The sequence below is a fragment of the Salvia hispanica genome, chromosome 1 (genome assembly GCF_029641045.1).
Source record: "Salvia hispanica isolate PSC_SH4W2 chromosome 1, Shi_PSC_v1, whole genome shotgun sequence".
Lineage (NCBI taxonomy): Eukaryota > Viridiplantae > Streptophyta > Magnoliopsida > Lamiales > Lamiaceae > Salvia > Salvia hispanica.
In genome coordinates, this window is record NC_142692.1 from 1,027,574 (window position 1) to 1,051,543 (window position 23,970).

Here is a 23,970-nt window from a genome sequence, read left to right on the forward strand (position 1 = left end):
TGACTATTCAATAATCCGTGATAGTTGTCGTTTATCATGTTTAGTTGAAAGTGGATCATACTTTTATATTGGCCGAATTTCAAGAAATTATTTATTTTATAAGATAAAAAAAGAAAAATGAATCATATTTTTATATATTTATTTTATAATAAATGCGAGCAATGAGTTAGTGGAACAAAATAGTAAAAGTGAAATGTAATATATATTGGAAAACGGAAGAAAAATAAAATATGATATATTTATTGCGAACGGAGAGAATATGAGTTTGCATAAATACAAAAAAGTAATACCACATGACCAAGTAGTCTTATATTTATTGTTGATTTATATACACAAGACATATAGTTGCATAAATAACATCCCACTAGGCCACTACTATCAACACACCAAATCTTTTTCCTTATAAATATAGGACTTTGCAAAGAAAGCATAAGCTAACAAGACAAGTGCACTAATCAAAGCTAGCAACCAATAGAAATAATCAAGATGCGTACGATTCATGTTGTTATCGAACCAACTAGCGTGGCCACCTCGGCTTGTCATCCATTCTATTAAACCTATTAAAATACTACTTAAAAAATCCCCAATTCCCAAAATACTAAGGTATAGGGCAAGCCCTATACTTTTCAAGTCACTCGGAACTTGGTCGTAGAAAAATTCCTGAAGCCCAACGATCACAAACACATCCGCCGGACCAAAGAACATGTACTGGGGCGCCAACCACCACACGCTCATTGGGAGTGTGGCCCCGCATCATCCACCATCCCACACTAGGCCGCGACGTTCAACCGCCGCATCTCAACTAGTGCGGCAATCACCATGGAGAGCAACGACATGAACAAACCGGCTCCAATACGTTGGAGCATGGATATCCCTGTCGGCCGCCCAGTCAGGGATCGGGCAGCTGGCACCAGGACCCAGTCATAGACTGGCACTAGGAATAATATGGTCAAAACATGAATAGAAACTTTGAAACTTTTTAGATTTACCAAACACTTACAAACATATGAATTAATTGTTCAATATTTATCCGGACAACACAAGATGATCAGAAACTAAGTTTTGTGTTTCCTCTTGTACACATAGGAGTTTGCAAAGTAAATATAGGGCAACAATGTAGCCAAAGTAATCCCTACCAACAACCAATAGAAATAATCAAGATGTGCTCGATTCAAGTTGTCAGAAAACCAGCCCACACCCGAAGCCTGGCTAGTGATCCACTCAATCGTAGATATCAAAAAGCCGCTGACGAAACTGCCCACGCCGAAAATACTGAGGTACAAAGCCAACCCTAGGCTTTTTAGGTCATTGGGAACTTGATCGTACATGAACTCTTGAAGACCAACCATTGTAAAAACATCCGCAATCCCCAAAAGCACGTATTGTGGGGCCAACCACCACACGCTCATTGGAACCGTCACCTCTGGCCGGTCCACTAGCCCATGCTCTATAGCAATGGAAATTCGTCGCCTCTCCACAATGGCTGCGACCACCATGAAAATGACGGATAGAACTATCCCCGTGCCAATTCTTTCTAGCGTTGTAATGCCCATGGGCCTCTTGGTGAATGATCTGGCCATTGGGACTAGGACACGGTCGTATAAAGGGATGAAGGCGACGATAGAAAGGCATGTGAGGCTCTGCAGGGAAGCCGATGGTATTTGAAGGCCAAAGGCGAATGAACGGTCCATTGTGGCACCTTGCTTCGTGAAGAGAGTGGTCGCTTGTGCATAGACAATCGCATACCCCAAACATGAGGCCCATATTGGGGCGATACGAAGAAGTTCCCTAGCCTCTTCTATGTCAGAGGATTCTTCCTTCGACATAGAAGTAGGCATAACTGGTCTGGACTTTGCTGCAGCAGCAAGGGCCGGGCCAATTCTTACGAACGGATTCTTCTGACTACTTCTTACGCGAAACCTGTAAGTGGTGGACCCCAGTAGGTAAACAACTAGTGCAAAACACATCATGATGCATGGGATTCCAAAACCTAGGCCCCAACTTAGATTGTCTTGAATGTAGCTCAAAACCAATTGAGCTACAAAAATTCCCGCATTCATTGAAAAATACCACCAATTGAAGAATGAGCTCTTCACTACTAGCTCGGCCTCGTCTTCATCGTCAAACTGGTCGGCTCCAAAGGCTTGCACGCAGGGCCTATGGCCGCCCTGCGCGAAGGCTACTAAATATAGTGAGAAGAAGAAGACGACGACTTCGAGGAGAGGAGGAGACGAGCTGGATGAATGAAGTGCAGCCGATAAAGACAAGAGCCCAAGACCCTAAAATTTTGTTACAATTAGTACTATTATCTACCAATCAAGGATAATTATTTAAAAAATTTTGGATGATCAAAATTATTTATTTATTTTTTTTTGAGAAAAGTTTTTGAATTCTAACCAAGATGTAGAGCAAAGAGGCAATGATGATGGTACGGTATCGGCCGAGAAAGGAATCGGCGGCGAAAGCCCCGAGCAGCGGCAGCAGCATGGCGGCTCCGTTCCACGCGTTAACGGCCGCGGCCGCGGCCGCCGTGGATTGGCCCAACGGGCCGGTAAGATAGCTAATCAAATTTGAACTTATTCCATAATAAGCAAATCTCTCCGCCACTTCTACACCTAATTAATTCATGCAAAAGTAAATAAATTGGTAAATTAATTAGGAGAAAACAAAAAAATATAGAGTATTCATTTTTAGAATTAAAACAAATACTTACCTAGAATGAAGGAAGCGGACTTCCAACAACCGGATTTCGAGCGGTGCGCGGGGCCGCCGTCGAAGCCGACGACGCCGCGAACGACGTCGTCGAGCAGCGGCGTTGAGTCGTCTCCGGTGGCGGAATTTGTGGATATCATACTATCAATTTTTCTATCTTGTTTGTTTTTGATTTTCAAGATATTTCATATCTTGTGATGTACAATGAAAGTCGTGTTTTCACTATTGGAGTCAATCATGCTTTTATTTTTATAGGTCTTTTAAATATGTTTGCATGATGATAGTGGTGATTTATAAATTAGAAGTGGAGATTCACAACATATTTGCACTAATTTTTTTATTACTATTCCCATTAAATATTTTAAGCAAAACATGCGGTGATGTGATTGTTTAAATGTAAGACCAGATTTTGTGGCTTTATACAACATCAATTTTAAAAGGAATCCTTAGTTTGCAAAGACTTGTATTATGAAATTGACGATTCAATAATCCGTGATAGTTGTGGAATGTTGATTATCATGTTTTGTTGAAATAATAAATATCAACAATGAGTTAAATATGTAGTCCATTGCATTAATCAGAAAGAGTAAAAATGACATGAGATATATATTTATAGATGGATGAAAATGAAAATATGATATAGTTAAGAGTAAAGGTCAAAATTGGTCCTAAATATATAGTCAGAATACCAATTTGGTCCAAAACATTCATTTTTTGAAAATCAAGTCCAAAACATTTGTAACCGTTATCGAAGTGGTCCTAAACATTTGACATCGTTATCAAAGTGGTCATTTTCCGTAAAAAACTAACGGTCAACGCCTAATTAATGATTTTTTAACTTAATTACTCCCTCCGTCCCCGATTAAGAGTCACACTTTGATCGGACACGAGTTTTAAGAAATGTAAATAAAAGTTGGTTGAAAAAGTTAGTGGAATGTGAGACCCATTTTTTTATATAGGTTTTATAATAAAATGTGAGTGAATTGAGTTAGTGGAATGTGAGACCTACTTACTATTTATGGTAAAAATGAAGTATGACTCTTAATTGGGGACGCACCGAAATGAAAAAGTATGACTCTTAATCGTGGACGGAGGGAGTAATATACTAATGCATAATTAATTAATCAAAATTAAATATAAAATTAATAAAATACTAAAAAATTCCAAAATCGACTATTTCTCCCTCTTTTTCCTTCTCTTCCATCTCTCCTTCGTTCTTCCTAAATCGGAATCTCTCTCTTCTTCTCTCCGGCGCTCAACGTCGTCGCGTCTTTCTCTCTTTGCCCGCTCTTCCACAAATCGTCGTCATCGTGTGTTTCTCCGCATTGCTGCTGCCCGAGATCAAAATCGTCGCTGTTCACCATTGTTGTCACCGTCCATTGCTGGAAGAGAATGAAAAAGAGGGAGAAATAGTCGATTTTAGAATTTTTTAGCATTTTATTAATTTTATGTTTAATTTTGTTTAATTAATTATGCACTAGTATATTAATTAAGTTAAAAAATCATTAATTAGGCGTTGACCGTTAGTTTTTTACGGAAAAGGACCACTTCAACAACGATGTCAAATGTTTAGGATCACTTCGTTAACGGTTTCAAATGTTTTGGACGCGATTTTCAAAAAATGAATGTTTTGTACCAAATTGGTATTCTACCCATATGTTTAGGACCAATTTTGACCTTTACTCTATAGTTAATTAGGATGGAATAGGAGTTTGCATGACTACAAAAAAGTAATACCACATGACCAAGTAGTCTTATATTTATTGTTGATTTATATACAAAAGACATATAGTTGCATAAATAACATCCCACTAGGCCACTAGTATCAACACACCAAATCTCTTTCCTTATAAATATAGGACTTTGCAAAGAAAGCATAAGCTAACATGACAAGTGCACTAATCAAAGCTAGCAACCAATAGAAATAATCAAGATGCGCACGATTCATGTTGTTATCGAACCAACTAGCGTGGCCAACTCGGCTTGTCATCCATTCTATTAAACCTATTAAAATACTACTTAAAAAATCCCCAATTCCCAAAATACTAAGGTATAGGGCAAGCCCTATACTTTTCAAGTCACTCGGAACTTGGTCGTAGAAAAATTCCTGAAGCCCAACGATCACAAACACATCCGTCAGACCAAACAACACGTACTGGGGCGCCAACCACCACACGCTCATCGGGAGTGTGGCCCCCGCATCATCCACCATCCCACACTCGGCCGCGGCGTTCAACGGCCGCATCTCAACTAGTGCGGCAATCACCATGGAGAGCAACGACATGAACAAACCGGCTCCAATACGTTGGAGCATGGATATCCCTGTCGGCCGCCCAGTCAGGGATCGGGCGGCTGGCACCAGGACCCAGTCATAGACTGGCACTAGGAATAATATGGTCAAAACATGAATAGACACTTTGAAACTTTTTAAATTTACCATCCTTTTGATCACTTGGGACAGATTATTTCCATATAAAACACATACAAACATGTGAATTAATTGTTCAATATTTATCCGGACAACACAAGATGATCAGAAACTAAGGTGGCGTTCGGTTGTCATGACTAATAATCATGAGACTATCCATCTAGGATTAAGTTGTGGGATTATTTTAATTGGAAGAGGGAGGCTATGACTAATTATCATAAGACTATCCATCTAGGATTAAGTTGTGGGGTCAATCTTATGAACTAAACATGATACATATTTAATCATGAGATTTAGTCTTGCCAACCGAACACCCCCTAAGTTTTGTGTTTCCTCTTGTACACATAGGAGTTTGCAAAGTAAATATAGGGCGCCAATGTAGCCAAAGTAATCCCTACCAACAACCAATAGAAATAATCAAGATGTGCTCGATTCAAGTTGTCAGAAAACCAGCCCACACCCGAAGCCTGGCTAGTGATCCACTCAATCGTAGATATCAAAAAGCCGCTGACGAAACTGCCCACGCCGAAAATACTGAGGTACAAAGCCAACCCTAGGCTTTTTAGGTCATTGGGAACTTGATCGTACATGAACTCTTGAAGACCAACCATTGTAAAAACATCCGCAATCCCCAAAAGCACGTATTGTGGGGCCAACCACCACACGCTCATTGGAACCGTCACCTCTGGCCGGTCCACTAGCCCATGCTCTATAGCAATGGAAATTCGTCGCCTCTCCACAATGGCTGCGACCACCATGAAAATGACGGATAGAACTATCCCCGTGCCAATTCTTTCTAGCGTTGTAATGCCCATGGGCCTCTTGGTGAATGATCTGGCCATTGGGACCAGGACACGGTCGTATAAAGGGATGAAGGCGACGATAGAGAGGCATGTGAGGCTCTGCAGGGAAGCCGATGGTATTTGAATGCCAAAGGCGAATGAACGGTCCATTGTGGCACCTTGCTTCGTGAAGAGAGTGGTCGCTTGTGCAAAGACAATCGCATACCCCAAACATGAGGCCCATATTGGGGCGATACGAAGAAGTTCCCTAGCCTCTTCTATGTCAGAGGATTCTTCCTTGGACATAGAAGTAGGCATTAATGCTTGTCTGGACTTCGCTGCAGCAGCAAGGGCCGGACCAATTCTTACGAACGGATTCTTCTGACTACTTCTTACGCGAAACCTGTAAGTAGTGGACCCCAGTAGGTAAACAACTAGTGCAAAACACATCATGATGCATGGGATTCCGAAACCTAGGCCCCAACCTAGATTGTCTTGAATGTAGCTCAAAACCAATTGAGCTACAAAAATGCCCCCATTCATTGAAAAATACCACCAATTGAAGAATGAGCTCTTTTCTACTAGCTCGGCCTCGTGTTCATCGTCAAATTGGTCGGCTCCAAAGGCTTGCACGCAGGGCTTATGGCCCGCCCTGCGCGAAGGCTACTAAATATAGCGAGAAGAAGAAGAAGAAGACATCGAGGGGAGAAGGGGACGAGTCGGATGAATGAAGTGCAGCTGATAAAGACAAGAGCCCAAGACCCTAAAATATGTTACAATTAGTACTATATTTACATAATTTTTGGAGTAATAACAAAAATCAACAAAACAATTTTGGGAAAAATTTTGAATACTAACCAAGACGTAGAGAAGAGAGGCAACGATAATTGTACGGTATTGGCCGAGAAAGGAATCGGCGGCGAAAGCCCCGAGCAACGGCAGCAGCTTTGAAGTCCCGTTCCACACGTTGACGGCCGCGGCCGCGGCCGCAGTGGATTCGCCCAACGGCCCGGTCAGGTAGTTGATCAAATTCGAACTAATTCCATAATACGCAAATCTCTCCGCTACTTCTACACCTAAATTAATATTCAAACACAATATTTGTAAATTAATTCATGCAAAGCAAATATATTTGTAAATTAAATAGGATAAAAAACAACATTAATTTTTAGTACTCCCTCCGTATCCTCGTAGTTGAAGCGAAACTTTTAGATACTGATTGTTTTAAATAAATAGATAAGGAAAAAAAAATAATGAAAATAAAGTAAAAAGTAAATGACTCAATTACGAGGGAACTTCTCGAAATGAAAAAATGACCCAACTATAAAAGAACGGAAAAGTAGTAATAATAAATACCAATGACGAAGGAAGCGGACTTCCAGCTTCCGGATTTTGAGCGGTGCGCGGGGCCGCCATCGAAGCCAACAACGCCGCTAACGACGTCGTCGAGCAGCGGCGTTGAGGCGGATTCCGTGGGTATCATATTCTCTCTCTCTCTCGTTTATGATTTTTCAAGAATTTCTTGCGATGTAAGATATCAAATGTCATGCCTTAAAGTATTAAAGTCAATCGTGATTTTATTTCTATAATGTTTAACAACTTCGCATGTTGAGAATGGTGCTTTATAAATTAGAAAGGGGGATTCGCAACATCCTTGAACTTATTTTTTATTACTTATGTTATACCTTTCCCATTGTTTGAAAACGAGGCCAGATTTTTTGGCTTTATACAACATCAATTTTTAAAGGAATCCTTAGTTGAAAACCCTCATACAAGCTTCTTAATATACTTAATAAATAGTGTATAAGAAATTTCAATAGTTGACGATTCAATTTGTCGATTTATCATGTTCATCGTGGCTCAGGATCAACAATTTGCATGATTAAAATATACTCCAATTATCAGCAGAGAATAAAAACTTGCATCAATATCTATTTAGCAAAACAAAAATTTAATAGCATTATAAAATCAAAATTTTTTGGAAAGAGATTGAATTTCGTAATTAGCTCAAGAAAAATAAGGTTTGCAACTCTAATTAATCACAATTAAGATGTACCATGAGGCCATCAAGATTCAAGTGCATCCACTTTTTTGCAGATTTTTAGGGACTAGATTGAGTTTTATGAATTATGTGCATTGACTTTTGGTATGTCTATATTAGGATGGGGTTGTGTCATTGTGCTAACTAAATAATGTGCTATTTACTAATTAATCAATCCATTATATTAAAAATATCAACATAATGACATGAGTAGGTCAATATAAATTTTTATTTTGACATCCATAAAATGTCAATATAAATTTGTGTTGACATACTCATATGTTATTGTATTGACATTTTTTAATATAATGTATTCATATCCTAACTCTAAAATATATATTCCCTCCGTCCCATAAAAGTTGAGTCGTATTCCTTTTTAGTTTGTCCCAACAAAGTTGAGTCATTTCCTTTTTTAACTAAAGACAAAACATCTAATCACTCTTATTTTATTCCATCATTTACTTTACTCTCTCTTATATTTCCTACTTTTTTCATCTCTCCTATTTATTTAATATAAATTCTTAATCTCCGTGCCCAAAAGTTTTGTCTCAACTTTTATGGGACGGAGGGAGTACAAAACTCTCTATAGGGGTATGATCAATTGCTAATTTTCTTAAGTTGTTAACTCTGCTAACTCATTAATGCAGCTTATAAATAATTTCAACACAAAAACATTAAAATTTCAACACATAATTTTGTTAACATTTCAATATATCGTGTTGACATTTTTAATACACTGTGTTGATGAGTTAACAGAGTTAACAACTTAAAAAGTTAGCAACGCTCCCAACTTCTGTATGTATAATATTTATTAAAGCATTTTTTCGAATATATGTAACGGTTGCACGCCCTAAATATGCCATAGTGTTATCCAATTTGGATTCCAATCTCGATCCATCTAATAAAAAATTATGACCCTCAACAATTATCTAAGCAAAAAAAATTTAAACTCAAAAGTAGCTACTTAGGAGTTTGCATAACTAAAAAAAGGTAAATACCACATGACCAAGTAGCCTTATATTTATTGTTGATTTATACACACAAGACATATCAACAAACCAAATCTCTCCCCTTATAGATATAGGATTTTGCAAAGAATGCATAAGCTAACATGACAAGCGCACTAATCAAAGCTAGCAACCAATAGAAATAATCAAGATGTGCACGATTCATGTTGTTATCGAACCAACTAGCGTGGCCACCTCGGCTTGTCATCCATTCTATTAAACCTATTAAAATACTACTTAAAAAATCCCCAATTCCCAAAATACTAAGGTATAGGGCAAGCCCTATACTTTTCAAGTCACTCGGAACTTGGTCGTAGAAAAATTCCTGAAGCCCAACGATCACAAACACATCCGCCAGACCAAACAACACGTACTGGGGCGCCAACCACCACACGCTCATTGGGAGTGTGGCGTCATCCACCATCCCACACTCGGCCGCGACGTTCAACCGCCGCATCTCAACTAGTGCGGCAATCACCATGGAGAGCAACGACATGAACAAACCGGCTCCAATACGTTGGAGCATGGATATTCCTGTCGGCCGCCCAGTCAGGGATCGGGCGGCCGGCACCAGGACCCAGTCATAGACTGGCACTAGCAATAATATGGTCAAACACACCAAAGACTGCAGCGTGGCGGCGGGAATCTCGAGGCCGAGAAAGATTTCACGGTCCATCGTCTGGCCCTGTTTTGTGAACAGGGTTGAGCCTTGCGATATCACGACCGCAAAGCCCAAACATGTGCACCAAATGGGGAGGAGGTCTAGGAGCGCCCTGGCGTCTCCAATGTCATCTTCACTACACCCGCTCGAACGTACTTCCGTCCGTGCCCGATCCAGAAACCTGCGAACATGATCTAACGTAAACTATCCAAATCCACACACATAACATCAAAATCATTTATAACAAACTACTCACTCCATTCTACCATGCTCTGCATCAACGAGGTGATTCCTTGTTGGCCTAATAAAAACCCGGCTGATCCTAACGAACGGATTCTTCTTCTCATCACTATGTAGGCGAAACCGGTAGGTTAAGGAGCCGAGCAAGTATAAAAGAAGAGCAACGAACATCACAACGCAGGGGATTCCAAACCCGAGTTCCCAACTAATATTATCTTGAATGTAGTTCAAGCTCAAGAGGGCTAGCAAAGCACCGGCTGACATTGCGAAAACCCACCAATTGAAGAAGGAGCTCTTTGATTTCGACTCGTTGATGTCGTTTCCATCAAATTGTTCGGCTCCAAACGCTTGGATGCATGGCCTCATTCCGCCTTCGGCAAATGCAGCTAGATACAAAGAGAGGTAGAAGCCGACGAATTCCAATAGAGGGGGAGAGCAATCAGAGGCATTCACTTCGGTTTTGCAATCGTTGTGGAGCGAAGCCGACAGAGACATGAAGCCTAGACTCTGTTTGTTTATCAGAATTCCGAAGTTAAGCATGACTAACCACAATGGACCGGTAAGCCTAAAGATTAAAATATTTGACAATTTATACAAAGTGAAATTTTTTAAATTGTACTCCACTTACTAACCAAAATGTAGAGCACAACCGAAATAATAACGGTACGGTATCTGCCCAAAAATGAATCGGCCACGAAAGCACCCAACAACGGAAGAAGCGATGCCGTTCCATTCCAGGCATTGACGTTCGCGGCCGCGGCCGCCGTGGATTGTCCTAACGGCCCAGTTAGATACATGATGAGATTTGAACTTATTCCGCTGTTTGCAAATTTCTCCGCTATTTCCACACCTATTAAACATATCACTACAAAAAATGCGCTGTTTACCGACGGAATATTCCGTCGGTAATTCCCCAAATTCCGTCGGTAATGTGCTTACCGACGGAAATTCCGACCAAAATTTCCCGTACGTAAATTGCTCGTCGGTAATAGTTACCGAAAGATAAAATCCGTCGGTAATATTTTCGACGGATTCTCCGACCGATTTCTGTCGCCGGTAATGCGAAACCGTCGGTAAATGCCGATTTCTTGTTCACACTAATTTCCGTCGGTAATTATACCAATTCCGTCGGTAACTAGATTCCACTATTTCCGTCGGTAATTAAATCATTTCCGTCGGTAATTAATAAGTATTTTTTACAAATTGATTCTATAATTTACAGTGAGAGTGTGAGACACCTATTTTCATTTATACAGTCAAATCACCTATAATAGCCAAAATAATCCAATAATGAAGATATGATAGATAAAAGGTATATTAGTTAAACATAACCAAAGTACGAATAAAAAAACACAAAATAGGAAGTTTATATCAAATTTGGAATTGTTGGGACTATCATGATCCGATTCATCTTCTCCTCCATCAATATGTATCAGGTCTGTGAAGCATCATCATCAATGAGTCGTGAGAAATTGGATTGTTGAGACATCAAGATCCGGTTCATCTTCTCCTCCATTGCTGAAATTTTGACACTTTGCGCATCTAAATCTTGTCGAAATTCCCCCCTTATTTCCTCCCTAATTTCCTCCCTTATTTCTCCTCTTAATTCAGCCCTTAATTCAGCCCTTAATTCATCACGCAATTCATCTCGCAAGGTTTGTGCTCTTGCGGACTCTGTCGAGGTGTAGAACACAAGGTTAGATGCCAAGTTTCCTATCCCGAACATCCTCTTCTTCTTGTCGAGCTTTCCTCCACAAACATCATTGATGAAGATGTCACTCAAATTTGGATTTTCGCCCTTTGTTGCTGCAATCGCTTGCACCTTCGCCTAGATAATAAAAAATTATACACATAACTTAAAACATTGAACTACACCTCAAAAAACATATTACTTGAATAATTGATAACAAATAACCAATATAACAAATTGTTCATGAAAACTTCTTCATTCCCATGCCCCTGACCTCTCCTACCCCCTAAACCAGACCCCCCACCCCCTGACCTCTCCTATACCCCTGATTTGATAGTTTTTGTGTTGTGATAGCATTTAGAGTCCAAACTTTGTAATCTCATATCCATGTTGTGAAATCAACTTCAGATAATAGTAAATATCCACTGCTGCAGTTTTAATAACAATATCATATCATTAATAACTTTTCCTTTCTTTCATTACCAAATTTAATATATTTCCCAATATACTAAGCAATCTTGCATGTTGCCAGTATAAGGAATCACCAAATAAAAGAAATTCAAAAAATTTATGTGCTAGCCACCTAATTCCAGTATGACATATGGAAATCAGAATACATTCAGCTCAAATTTGCAGCTAAACCCTATCACCATGCTTCATGTAGGTAGCCAGCAGCCCAAAGCAAAAATCCAATACAAAACTAGACTTAATTAGTCTTCTTCCAACCCTAAATATCTCAACAAATCCTTTTATTAATCGAGAGGGAGGTCCAAATTCTATCATAGATCCATGCTGTTTTTTTCTTGTGTTTTCACATCTTGTCATTTATTGTAAAGATAATCCAAAGATATAGCCAGCTTGTCATGTATTATAAAGAACATCTACATTAATATATACTATAACTTACATCGACATCTGCAGCCTTTTTGCAAGTGTATGTCCCATCTTTATAGGTGTGGAGTGATTTGAATCCGGCATATGCAACATCCTTCAATGATACACCTCTCTCGGCTGCCTATTTATTAAAATATAAATATAAGTTAAAATATAAATATATGTAGCGTATAAAAAAACACTTACCATTCGTAGAGATTTCTCTGTGACTGACGTTGACCCTCCTAAATGTGTCCTCATGCCCGTACCAGGTCCATCTGGTTCAGATCGTCTGGCCTTACTTGCAATAATTGACCTTTTGACAGTATTAGGATCTTGCCAGTAAAGTATCAATCCTGCCCACATCTCTTGAGGTACATAAATTGGCCTAGGTTGACCTTTATTGTACCTATCCTTCACTTCACTAATATAATCCGAGTATCTTCTACCAGCTCGCTGTCCCCATGCTTTCTTCACATCATTCTCCCATTCGGGGGGCCAAGAAAAAGATTTCTGTACAAAAAATGAAATACTTACTCGAAATTATTCATAATACATCTCCTTGACTTCCTCAGGTTAGTGCAAATCAAAATAGTTTTCTATGTAACAAAAATAATACTTACTCGAAATTCTTCATAATACAGCTCCTTGACTTCCACAGGTGTCCTTTTCCAGTTAAACCCAGTATTGTTTTGAATCTGATGAAATGAAGATGTAATCACCCTTGACATCTTACTGTGATCGGCTATTTTCCTATAACACCAAAATATTAATCAACTATTGATAAATAATGTGAAAGTAATAATTAGTAAACTAATAACAAACCCAGTATATGGATTCCTCTGAAGTGGAATCCTACTATCAAGCATAGTAGAAGTTGCTTCAACGGTCTCCTCTTCCCTTTCACCAGAAGTTTGTGCTGACTGCGTTTGAGTATGTCTTGTATGAGATGAGTTGCTGGTCTGTCCACTACCTATAGCATGACGAACGCGACGATCCATATCTAAAATAAGTAATTGAATGTTAGCGCAGATCATGGCAAAAATCATTTTTAACAATATCCGTCATCATCAAAATAAATCAATAAACATAGAAAAAATTAACCTTATCATATATCATCATCATCATTTGCAATATTGTCATCATCAGAAATTATTATACTATCATCTGAAGGGTATCCATCATAATCATCGATGTCGACCATTCCACCATTTGGATGAAGTACTGGAATGCTATCACCTATCGTTTGGTTACAATCCAACAATGACATATGCAATTCATCCTCTTGAAACGGTGGTTGTTCAGTTACTGTTGAAGATGTTACCGGATTTGGAACTTCAACTTTAGATCTTGCTTTGACCTTGCATACTTCCCACCAATCCTTTCTTGATTGATTCATGCTAGGATACGAACAATAATACACTTGATTAGCTTGATTCGCTAACACAAATGGTTCAAACTTGGATAACCTGCGAGTGTGGTTTATAGAAACCAATCCGAAGTCCTTATGAATTAATGTCCCAGAAGGTGATGGATCAAACCATTCACATTTAAATAATGTGATGCTCTTAAGTGGGAAACCAGGATACTCCAATACACAAACCTCCAATAATCTTCCATAAAAGTTCATCTCTTCATTGCCATATATCTCACCTTTAATGCACAATCCACTATTCATCGTGGCTTGACTTGACTCACGTGTTATGGTGTGAAACCTATATCCATTAATAACATACCCATGATATGTTTTGACCTTTACTAAAGGCCCTTTTGCTAGATCTTGGATATATTTGTTCATGTCAGAGGGGCCCTGATTCCCTCCAAATCTTTTGAACCATTCAGCAAATTGTGTGTCAACCATGTCTCCTAGATCAGAATCTGATAGTCTTGGATTTGCTGATAGCATTTCATCTTCAAACAACCTTTCAAAAAGAAAAGATATAAAGCATATGTATAGAAATATGGATTGAAAGGAAAACATTTTCGGTATTTTACTACTTACTTCAGATAAATGGTTGAAACTTCGGGACAATTGAGTAGAACATAAGTATGTGCAGCCTTGTATTCTGAACTGTCCAAATATCTTACTGACATTTTTCCAAGTGGACGTCCTGTTTCTTTGAAAATAGAAGGAGCATCTGGATCCTCGTTAATGCCACTACAACTTTCTCCACCACAGTTACGAGGCTCGTTCCTTATCTTGGTACTCACATGATCCTCAAAATAGTATGAACCAAATGTAGACACTTCTTCTAGCAAATAAGCATTGCTTATGGAGCCTTCAACTCGAGCTTTATTTTTTATATTGTTTTTCAACCTCTTAAGATACCTTTCAAATGGATACATCCATCGATATTGAACAGGACCAGCAAGGCGAGCTTCATCGGCTAAGTGAACTGGCAGATGTTCCATTGAGTCAAAAAAACTAGGTGGAAAGATACGCTCAAGATTGCATAAGATTATCGGAATATGATCACTAAGCCTGCACATATCATCCATTCTAACTGCTCGAGTTGTCAAGTTCTTGAAAAACATACTCAAATCTGTAATCGCTTTCCAAACATTTTGTGGAAGAAGCTCACGAAATGCAACAGGAAGTATGCGTTGCATGAATATATGGCAATCGTGACTTTTCATTCCATACAACTTGAGTTTACTCGAGTCCACACATCTACCCAAATTAGATACATATCCATCCGGAAACTTAAGACTTTTCACCCATTCACATAAGACCTTCTTCTCACGATTGTCAAGGGTGTATGAAGCTTTTGGAAACATTCCTGTTGTTTCATCGCGCTTTAATTCAGGTCTTGCACAATATTGATTCAATTCTTCCCTCGACTTAGTTGTATCTTTAGTCTTCCCTTGGACATTAAGCACTGTGTTGAAGATATTATCAAACACATTCTTTTCAATATGCATTACATCCAAATTATGTCGAATCAACAAGTCTTTCCAGTAGGGGAGATCCCAAAATATGCTTCTTTTCTTCCAACCTGAACTAGCACGATTAGACAAAATTCTATTCATCCCATTAGAGTCCTCCATCACTCTAACTAGACCCAATCTTTCTATCTCATTCAAGAGTTCTTCTCCAGATTTTGATTCTGGTGGGTCCACTAAAATCATCTTATTCTTTCGAAACGCCCTTTTGTTCTTTCGATAAGGATGATTCTGGGGCAAGAATTTTCGATGATTGTCAAACCATGATTGTTTGCCACTTTTCTCCAACGTAAATGCATCAGTGTTTCCCATGCAGTGAGGACAAGCCAATCTTCCAGCAGTACTCCATCCAGACAACATAGAATATGCTGGAAAATCACTTATGGTCCACATCAACATTGCTCGCATTTGAAAATTTTGCTTCAATGAAATATCATAGGTGGACACGCCTACTTCCCACAATTGATTCAATTCTTCTACCAATGGTTGAAGGAAAACATCCAACTTCTCTTTAGGATTACGTGGACCAGGAATTAAAACTGTGAGAAACATGAACTGCTCCTTCATACACAACCAAGGAGGAAGATTGTAGGGAGTTAAAATAACCGGCCACGAGGAGTACTGTTGTCCTAATTGTCCGAACGGCTGAAAACCATCAGTTGAAAGACCAAGTCGCACGTTACGACTTTCTGATGCAAAATCTGGAAAAATATTGTTTACGTGCTTCCACGCTAGAGAGTCGGCCGGATGTCGCATCACCTCATCATCTATTGATGTAGCATGCCAACGCATTTCTGCTGCTGTGGCTTTAGATGCATACAATCTTTGCAGTCGAGGAGTCAAAGGAAAGTAATACATCTTTGACACTGCCACTTGTCTGTTCTTGTGGGATTCAGATTGTTCCTTAAAACGTGAAGTCCCACAATATCTACATGTATGTAGTTCACTATCATTCCGCCAAAAGATCATACAGTTATTTGGACAACAATCAATCTTTTCAACTGGTAATCCCATGCCACGCAATAGCTTTTTGGTTTTATAATAGCTATTAGGTAATAAGTCCCCATCGGGCAACCCCTCTTTTATCAACTCAGTAAGCCGATCATAGCATCTCTCCGGCCAGTGATACTCTGCCTTAAGACTCATTAGTCGAACCACAAATGACAATTGTGAATGTCTCCTACAACCAGACCACAACTCATTATCAGCTGCATCTAACATATCATAAAGCTGTTGGGCATTAGGATTTGGTGGCTCTTCTGCCTCCTCATTGTTAAATTGAGGACCACCAACGTCTAATACCATTGTGTGGTAAGTGCTAGGTGCTCCAATTTCAAAATCCATTCCGATGTTTCCAGCTGATTCTGATTCTGATTCTGATTCGACTGTGTTTTCGACTGTGTTTTCGACTATGTTTTCAGATGGTTCTATTGATCTTTCACCGTGAAACCTCCATATGTGGTAATTCTTTACGAAACCAAACCTGGAAATATGATACTCTACTTCATCTGTGTCTCTAAAGCACTTGTTATCACATTTTTTACAGGCACATCTGATTTTGTCTCCATCCATATATGCAGGTTTACCACTTGCAAACTTGATGAAATTGTCAAGTCCCTCCAAAAATTCTGGATTAAATTCACCATGTGGAAGTATACGTCTATACATCCACTGGCGATTTCCACTCATTTTTATAATTCCTAATTGAAAATTCAGCTTATTTATTCATCAAAATATAAAAGCATCTTCACATATCATACAATAACACAACAATATCACATAGTATACCACTCGCTTCACCTTAACAACAAGTCGATGGAGCTAGGAAAGCTCCACCCCAAGCCTAGCCACCAATTTCTAACACTAAGGCATGCTCCTAAACAAATGAGTGTAGGCATGACCGTGAATAAGAGAAAATAAACGGAAAGCGGCTTACCCTTGGAGCTAAATTCTTCTCTTCAACTCCAAGCTATAAATCTCCTAGCTCCGCTCGTTGAATAAGAGACAACTGCAAAAAAATGGTGATTAATCAGTACACATGCCCTATTTATACTTAGTTTGTGAAATAACATTGATTTGTTGCACGTATACTGACTTAATTCCATCTAGGATGAATGAAATTCACAAACATGGTGCTGTTATAAAAAAATCGATCAGAAAAGAAAGCAGAATGAATTAGCTGTTATCCTCACATTAACGAAATGACTAATGAAAGCTACATAACTCATCGTTGTCATAATTATGTCTGCAAATTACCACCGGGTTTTATTATTGTATGTATGTAGTTCTTGCATTTTCTCCTCTCTTTATATGACCTAAAGACCTGTGGTTTTTCATTTCAGTACTCTTAACAGATAAAACTGATAAAAATAAAAGATTTAGGTGCCATAGCTGTAAAGGATTTTGTCCACAAGCTTGTGAGAACCTTTTAGAATACCTCATCACCATGAAAGAGATCACCTGTGAAAAATTAGTTAGACCAAAGCATTAACATCTGCATGAATCAACAAGAGGGAAAAAAGAATCAGTACATATCAATGCGTATGACATAAACTGAAACTATATTGGAATTGCTTCAAGAGTACTTGAATATCATAAACTGATAAAATTGTTTTGCAAAGATTTAACTAAATCTGAAACTGTTCATGCAAAATATTTAATAAAATTTGTATTGTAGTCCATCTTCGTTCCAAAAGAAAGGAAAATGAAAAGAACCCTGTGAAAGGCATTAGAATAAAACTGTTAGTTTTAATATAATATATTTGCGTATGTGCAGTTTCAGGTGGAATGCTCCAGCATGGCAAGTACAGCTGAGGAGATCGTAAAGCTAAATGGATATTTAAATGGTAATGGTCATTTTGGTGTTTGTAAAATCATGGATATTTGTTGGTTTCAAGTACATAGATGCAGATTAAAGATGATTGAGAAAGAAGAGAACAAACAGAATGAACAATTTCAGAAGCAAAAATAGAAGAGGTAACAACAAAACTGAAAAATAGAAACATTATATTGATAAATTAACTTGGATTCACATAAGTTGTCATTAACCATAAGCAAGCATTGGATCAAGAAAAAATAACGGGATAGTCCCAAAGATTCACATTTCCTTGTTTAAAAAATGATGTTACAAGATGAATGACTAACTAATCCAATGATGCAACACAGGACAAGGAACACTTTATAGATCAATTTCTCAGCATTTTACAGCATGAAGATCTGATGTGTTTTAATTAACATTTCTGTATAGAAAAGAAAATAAAATCACAACTAGAATTACTGGTACAAGGCAGTGATCACAGCTGATACACTTAACATATTCCTGCCTAAATCCAATAAGAAGGTAATACTGACTCATGTGATGGCAAAATATTTGGTCCTATAACTATAACACAATGGCCAACATCAAGACCAGCCATGGACAAAGAAACTTTAGTCTAAGTAGTACATTCCAAAACTCTATCACATGTAACAGTCTCACTGCAGATATCCCATCCTAGGCAACCTTAATGGCCATTGAATCGTGATTCGTGCATAGCTCTTGGATTCATAAAAGTGCAAGTAGAAGAAAGCATCTATGTCCATTGCCATATATTAGGAAATCTCAGACTATGCAAAACAATTTTACATTCTGTTCCAATATACCATCGGACTAAAATAAGCAAATGGAGATATAAATCATATAAGTCTAAACAAATGAAGGTAGAAGAAGCACTTGATCCTAGCAGCAATGGTATCTAAACAGCAACAATGGTATCGAAACAGACTCGAGTTCCCTCAAAGAGACTCGAGTTTCCTCAAAACAGATCAGCTAAACGTAAAGCAAATTTCTAATAGAGCAAATTTTCTGCTAACACATTACATATCACCTCACAATTAGAAGACCAGTGATGGCATATATACCCACTCACAATTAATTCTGCTAACACATTACAAAAACTTCCTACATATATTGATAATATTAAGTAGAAAAAACCCTTATTATAACATAACATGTAAAAGGAGAAGAATGAAGAGTAATACCTCTGTGAAAATGTGAAGTAAAAGAGTGGTGGAAGAGAGCGCTCAAATGAACCCTAGCAAATCCAATTTAAGAAAAACTCAACCAATTCCCCCAAATCCAACCTACACTTGCAATATTTGAATTCGCTGTCACCTTAATTCTTCAAAAAATGGTGTAATGGATAGGTGAAAAGGGGATTCTCACCTTAATTCTTCAAAAATTGGAGGTTAGAGCTGTGGACAAGGGTGGAGTCGAGAAAACAGAATGCCGCCGATTTGAGGGGAGGAGACGGCGGTGGCTGTAGGTCAGCGACGGCGATGGCTGTAGCTCGTCGACGGCGCAGGCTGTAGCTCGGCGACGGCGTAGGCTGCAGCTCGGCGACGGCACTGGTGTAGCTCGGCGCAGAAGAATGAATGACTTCAGCAAACGGTTGTGTTTTGGAAATTTAATTTAATTCTTAAGATTATTTAATTCTCTTATTGTGTATTGGAATATTTAAATTAATTCTTAAGATTACCGACAGATCAATTCGGTCGGTGATAGCTTTACATTAACAAATAGAGAAAAACAATTCCGTGTACAATAAAATGCCACTAAAAAAAGTGAGAAAATTACCGACGGAACTGTTCCCTCGGTATTCCGGCGGTAATCACAGACGGATTTGTGTATGTCGGTAATTCCGTCGGTAAATAGCGCATTTTTTGTAGTGTATTACTTTCAAATATAATCTGAGTAAAGAAATTTTAACTGTGACTTTCACAAAAATCCCAAGAATATATTCATATATTTACATATAATTTGGTTAAGCTAGAAATTCAACCCTACACAACTAAATATTCGATGTTACAATGTTTTTTACTTATGTTGGTGGAATTGGTTTACGATGATGTCCCAACTTTTTTATTTAAAATTAATGCTAAAGAAAATTATAAAGACCTAGTTAGATATAATCATCACTAATAAATGATTGTAAAATTAGATAAAATGCAGAAAATTAAAAGGAAAAAAATATAACAAAACTCTTTTTTTTAAATGGACAAATGAAAAGAAATTTAAAGGCCGAGACGATTACCAACGAGGAAAGAAGCGGAGTTCCATCGTCCGGATTTTGATCGGACGGAAGGGCGGCCATTAAAATCGACAAAACCCGGCACAACGTCATCTAGTAGCTGAGTTTCGGCCTCCGGAATGGCCGCTCCGATATCCATTCTCTCTCTCGGAATAATTTGAGCATCAAATTCAAAGATTTATGGTATGCATTTTCTACAAAAAAGATTAAAATCACACGAAAGGATTACTTTCCAAATGCATTGTTTATTTATAGAAATTCACTCTTTGTATGCATTTAGATAGTCATATCATATAAATAACGTAACATCCAACGCACATAATTAGAAATTAGGCTACGAAATTGAAAGACATTATATAAATTTACTTTTCAAATTGGTATCTTCCTAGTGTAATCATGAATAAATAAATTTAATACGATTCATGTTCAAATAATCAAATCAACATCTTCCCATTGTGGTAGTCTAATCATAAATAAATAAATCCAATACGAATCTTGAATTCAACTATCTAATGACTTGTTTTGACGTAACACGAGAAATAATACACTTTTTCACGTTACTATACAATTTGCCAAAATAATCGATGTCAAAATAATTTGTGTACAACTTAAATAGCTAGAAATATCACTAATAAGCTTTTTGGTCTCACTAAATAATGGCAATATTGGTGACGCATCAACATCGGGCATTTTGTCACAATTAATTTTGAAAGTAATGGCCAATATAATAATTTCACTGCCTTATTATATTCTTGCCTAGTTTCTATACTTTATAAATTGCGTGAATTGTCTTGAAATTCAAGAGTAGAATAAATTTCCATGTAATTCACAAAGTTAATTAGAATATCAATGGTTCCATACCTAAAATTCATCCCAAAAATGTAGACATGAGCCATATTTGTGAATTGTGATTCACAAGCAAGATCATGGTGATAAATGATTTATACACATTTTAGGTAACAATATATATAAGCATAATCAATGATACATGTAGCTCTATTTAATTTTCAATTGTAAATCCCATTGTTTTATATCACAAAAATTATTTGAATTTGTAATCATAACAAACTCTATAATTTGAAGCTAAAGTAAATATTTGAAATTTTCTCACACAACAAAAACCGCAAACGCACACGCAACATTGTGCGTGCACACACTACGAGCACACACGATACACCACGAACACTTGACATATATGGCACACGTACACACCTGATATGCTAGAATATACAGAAAATTGAAATGGATTTGGAATCGAATTAGAATAATATAAATTAAACTTCAATAGTCAATACATAAATGTGCAATTATTAAAAAATTCGAATTCCGTTATACCAAACTCACCCTAAACATAAGACTTAGCAAAGTAGATATAGCATACTAGAGACAGTGCATTAAGCCCTGCCAACACCCAATAGAAGTAGTCAAGATGGCCCCGGTTTAAGTTATCCGACAACCAACTATCACGGCCGTCTCCACCCGTGGCCTTATCCACGACGAACACCAAGAAACTGCTCAAGAAACCACCAATCCCGACCACAGCAAACGACAGAGCAAGTCCCATACTTTTCAGCTCACGGGGGACTTGATCGTACAAGAATTCTTGAAGGCCAACGAAGGTCAGCACATCCGCAACACCCATAACCAAGTACTGAGGAATCAGCCACCACGCGCTCATTGGCACAGTCTCCCCAGGCAAGTCTGCCAGCCCGTGTTCAAGAGCAGTCTCCAAGCGTTTCCTCTCAATAACGCCTGCAACGACCATACAAACTATGCCAGAGACTAGGCCGGCTCCTATCCTTTGGAGGAGCGATATGCCGGTTGGTTTGTGGCTAATGGCTCTGGCTAGGGGGAGCAGTGCGCATTCGTAGAGTGGGACGAAGAGGATGATGGAGCCGGCTGTGAAGGCCTGAAGGGCGGCAGCTGGGACCTGGAAACTGCTGGTTATGTGTCGGTCCATCGTGACTCCTTGCTTGGTGAACAGAGTTGTGGTTTGTTGATATACCGCGGCGAAAGGAACACATGCCAAGCATATTGGGAGAAGCTTCAGGATTGCCTTTGCATCTTCAACATCATTCACTCTGCAAACTTCCTCACCATGACTCTCTAGTGAAGCTTGATCAAGAAATCTACCACAAACACCACATAATTAATCATAAGAAATCAACAACATGATTTCATCTTCTAATTGTTCATAATTTACCTAAAGTGAGTTCCCTCCTCCTCAATAGCAACACGTTCCGGGGAGGCAGCACGTCTCACGAAAACACGAGCGATTCGCACAAACGGATTCCTCCTCCGATCACTCTGCACACGGAATCTGTATGTGCCAATCCCAAGCACAAACACAAACAGGGCAAAACACATGACAATGCAGGGGATTCCAAACCCTAGCGCCCAACTCAGATTCTCCTCAATGTAGGTCAAGGCCAATAAGCCTACCAAAGTGCTAATACACAAGCAAAAAATCCACCAATTGAAGAATGAGCTCTTCGATCGGAGCTCCTTCTCGTTCTCATCGTCAAATTGGTCAGCTCCGAACGCCTGCAAGCAAGGCTTGTGGCCGCCTACTGCAAACGCGATTAAATACAAGGCGAAGAAGAAGAAGATCACATCAATTGACGACGAATCGGACGGATTGAGGGCTGCTGATACAGAGAGCGAACCTAATCCCTACATTAGATCCAGAATTTCAATCACCAGATGATAGATCAAATGTTCAATTTCATTATTTCAGTGATTTGGTGATTGTTACCAGGATGTAGAGGAGAGAGGCGGCGATAATCGTCCAAAACCTTCCGAGAAATGAATCGGCGACGAGAGCGCCAAGCAGCGGCATGAGCGCCGTGGTTCCTGCCCAGGCGTTGACGTTCGCCGCGGCGGCGGCCGTGGATTGGCGGAGCGGACCGGTGAGATACGTAACCATGTTCGAGCTGATTCCGTAGTAAGCAAACCTCTCCGCCATTTCCACGCCTGTAATCGAATTTTTAGAAACGAAATCGAAACAGATTAGAATCGTAGGCATCTAACACTACCGATGATGAAGGAAGCGGATTTCCAGCAGCCGGATTTGGAGTGGAGAACGTGGCGGCCTTTGAAGTCGACGCATCCCTTGACGGCGTCGACTAGCAGCGGAGCTTGAGCTTCCATTGCGTCGCTCTCTGCGGCGGAAGCTGAATTTGCCGCCATTGCCTCTCTCTCTCTCCTTTCACGTCGGAGGTGTGTTTTCAGGTCACTGTGAAGTGTGAACAAAACATATTTTGACGACACTGTGACTGTGTGGGTCCCACCGTTAGCACGCAATGATCATTTTTTCTTATAACGACACGAAACTTTTCAAAACATTATTTATACTATATTATTATTATAATTTTTAATTGACATGTAGTATATTTTATTTAGATACGTTAGTCTGTCATTTATAGTTTCATTAATTTTGGATAAAAATATAGAAAAAATAAATTAATAGAATATAGATCTCATATTTAGATACTGATTTTATAATAGAATATGAGTGTAATAAT

General features: G+C 38.7%; 4 protein-coding genes and 4 pseudogenes across 15 annotated transcripts; all 8 read right to left on the minus strand.

The window, feature by feature from the left end:
• Positions 1-287: 287 nt before the first annotated feature.
• Positions 288-866, minus strand: LOC125218734 (protein NRT1/ PTR FAMILY 5.10 pseudogene; annotated as a pseudogene).
• Positions 867-957: 91 nt separating this feature from the next.
• Positions 958-2,952, minus strand: LOC125218730 (protein NRT1/ PTR FAMILY 5.10-like). Its single transcript, XM_089069375.1, has 3 exons — positions 2,714-2,952; positions 2,398-2,615; positions 958-2,279 (listed from the first exon to the last, which is right to left on the minus strand). Exons 1-3 carry the CDS (start codon positions 2,850-2,852, stop codon positions 1,056-1,058), a joined length of 1,581 nt encoding a protein of 526 aa, XP_088925501.1. The 5' UTR covers positions 2,853-2,952; the 3' UTR covers positions 958-1,055.
• A 980-nt stretch (positions 2,953-3,932) lies between these two features.
• On the minus strand, positions 3,933-5,041 carry LOC148933021 (protein NRT1/ PTR FAMILY 5.10 pseudogene; annotated as a pseudogene).
• A 383-nt stretch (positions 5,042-5,424) lies between these two features.
• Positions 5,425-6,004, minus strand: LOC148933022 (protein NRT1/ PTR FAMILY 5.10 pseudogene; annotated as a pseudogene).
• A 558-nt stretch (positions 6,005-6,562) lies between these two features.
• Positions 6,563-7,405, minus strand: LOC148933023 (protein NRT1/ PTR FAMILY 5.10 pseudogene; annotated as a pseudogene).
• Positions 7,406-8,958: 1,553 nt separating this feature from the next.
• Positions 8,959-20,622, minus strand: LOC148933024 (protein NRT1/ PTR FAMILY 5.10-like). The gene is made up of 4 exons (XM_089066367.1): positions 20,450-20,622; positions 10,504-10,721; positions 9,888-10,378; positions 8,959-9,812 (listed from the first exon to the last, which is right to left on the minus strand). Exons 1-4 carry the CDS (start codon positions 20,583-20,585, stop codon positions 9,014-9,016), a joined length of 1,644 nt encoding a protein of 547 aa, XP_088922493.1. The 5' UTR covers positions 20,586-20,622; the 3' UTR covers positions 8,959-9,013.
• On the minus strand, positions 11,152-20,085 carry LOC148933025 (uncharacterized). 12 transcript variants are annotated; one of them, XM_089066358.1, is made up of 10 exons: positions 19,993-20,085; positions 19,582-19,763; positions 19,398-19,499; positions 17,815-17,837; positions 17,314-17,385; positions 13,260-13,437; positions 13,058-13,187; positions 12,642-12,947; positions 12,469-12,576; positions 11,152-11,699 (listed from the first exon to the last, which is right to left on the minus strand). In XM_089066358.1, exons 6-10 carry the CDS (start codon positions 13,433-13,435, stop codon positions 11,304-11,306), a joined length of 1,116 nt encoding a protein of 371 aa, XP_088922484.1. In that variant the 5' UTR covers positions 13,436-13,437; positions 17,314-17,385; positions 17,815-17,837; positions 19,398-19,499; positions 19,582-19,763; positions 19,993-20,085; the 3' UTR covers positions 11,152-11,303. The 12 variants fall into 12 exon arrangements, with proteins under 12 accessions (XP_088922484.1, XP_088922486.1, XP_088922478.1 ...); XM_089066360.1 differs by having other exon boundaries at positions 17,803-17,837; XM_089066352.1 differs by having other exon boundaries at positions 17,815-17,871.
• Positions 20,623-21,693: 1,071 nt separating the features above from the next.
• Positions 21,694-23,732, minus strand: LOC125218733 (protein NRT1/ PTR FAMILY 5.10-like). Its single transcript, XM_048120469.2, has 4 exons — positions 23,482-23,732; positions 23,202-23,419; positions 22,650-23,119; positions 21,694-22,575 (listed from the first exon to the last, which is right to left on the minus strand). Exons 1-4 carry the CDS (start codon positions 23,633-23,635, stop codon positions 21,792-21,794), a joined length of 1,626 nt encoding a protein of 541 aa, XP_047976426.1. The 5' UTR covers positions 23,636-23,732; the 3' UTR covers positions 21,694-21,791.
• Positions 23,733-23,970: the final 238 nt, after the last annotated feature.

Coding starts and splice junctions, on each gene's coding strand:
- LOC148933025 (XM_089066339.1), bottom strand. CDS start 17,066: ATGAGTGGAAATCGCCAGTGGATGTATAGACGTATACTTCCACATGGT. Junction 14,357..14,436: donor GTTTCAACCATTTATCTGAA/GTAAGTAGTAAA, acceptor TCTTTTTGAAAG/GTTGTTTGAAGATGAAATGC.
- LOC148933024 (XM_089066367.1), bottom strand. CDS start 20,585: ATGGATATCGGAGCGGCCATTCCGGAGGCCGAAACTCAGCTACTAGAT. Junction 10,379..10,503: donor CGGTTGTGCTCTACATTTTG/GTTAGTAAGTGG, acceptor ATAAACAAACAG/AGTCTAGGCTTCATGTCTCT. Junction 9,813..9,887: donor GCAGAGCATGGTAGAATGGA/GTGAGTAGTTTG, acceptor TCATGTTCGCAG/GTTTCTGGATCGGGCACGGA.
- LOC125218733 (XM_048120469.2), bottom strand. CDS start 23,635: ATGGCGGCAAATTCAGCTTCCGCCGCAGAGAGCGACGCAATGGAAGCT. Junction 23,120..23,201: donor CCTCTCTCCTCTACATCCTG/GTAACAATCACC, acceptor GATCTAATGTAG/GGATTAGGTTCGCTCTCTGT. Junction 22,576..22,649: donor GAGGAGGGAACTCACTTTAG/GTAAATTATGAA, acceptor TGTTTGTGGTAG/ATTTCTTGATCAAGCTTCAC.
- LOC125218730 (XM_089069375.1), bottom strand. CDS start 2,852: ATGATATCCACAAATTCCGCCACCGGAGACGACTCAACGCCGCTGCTC. Junction 2,616..2,713: donor GTCCGCTTCCTTCATTCTAG/GTAAGTATTTGT, acceptor TGAATTAATTAG/GTGTAGAAGTGGCGGAGAGA. Junction 2,280..2,397: donor CCTCTTTGCTCTACATCTTG/GTTAGAATTCAA, acceptor ACAAAATTTTAG/GGTCTTGGGCTCTTGTCTTT.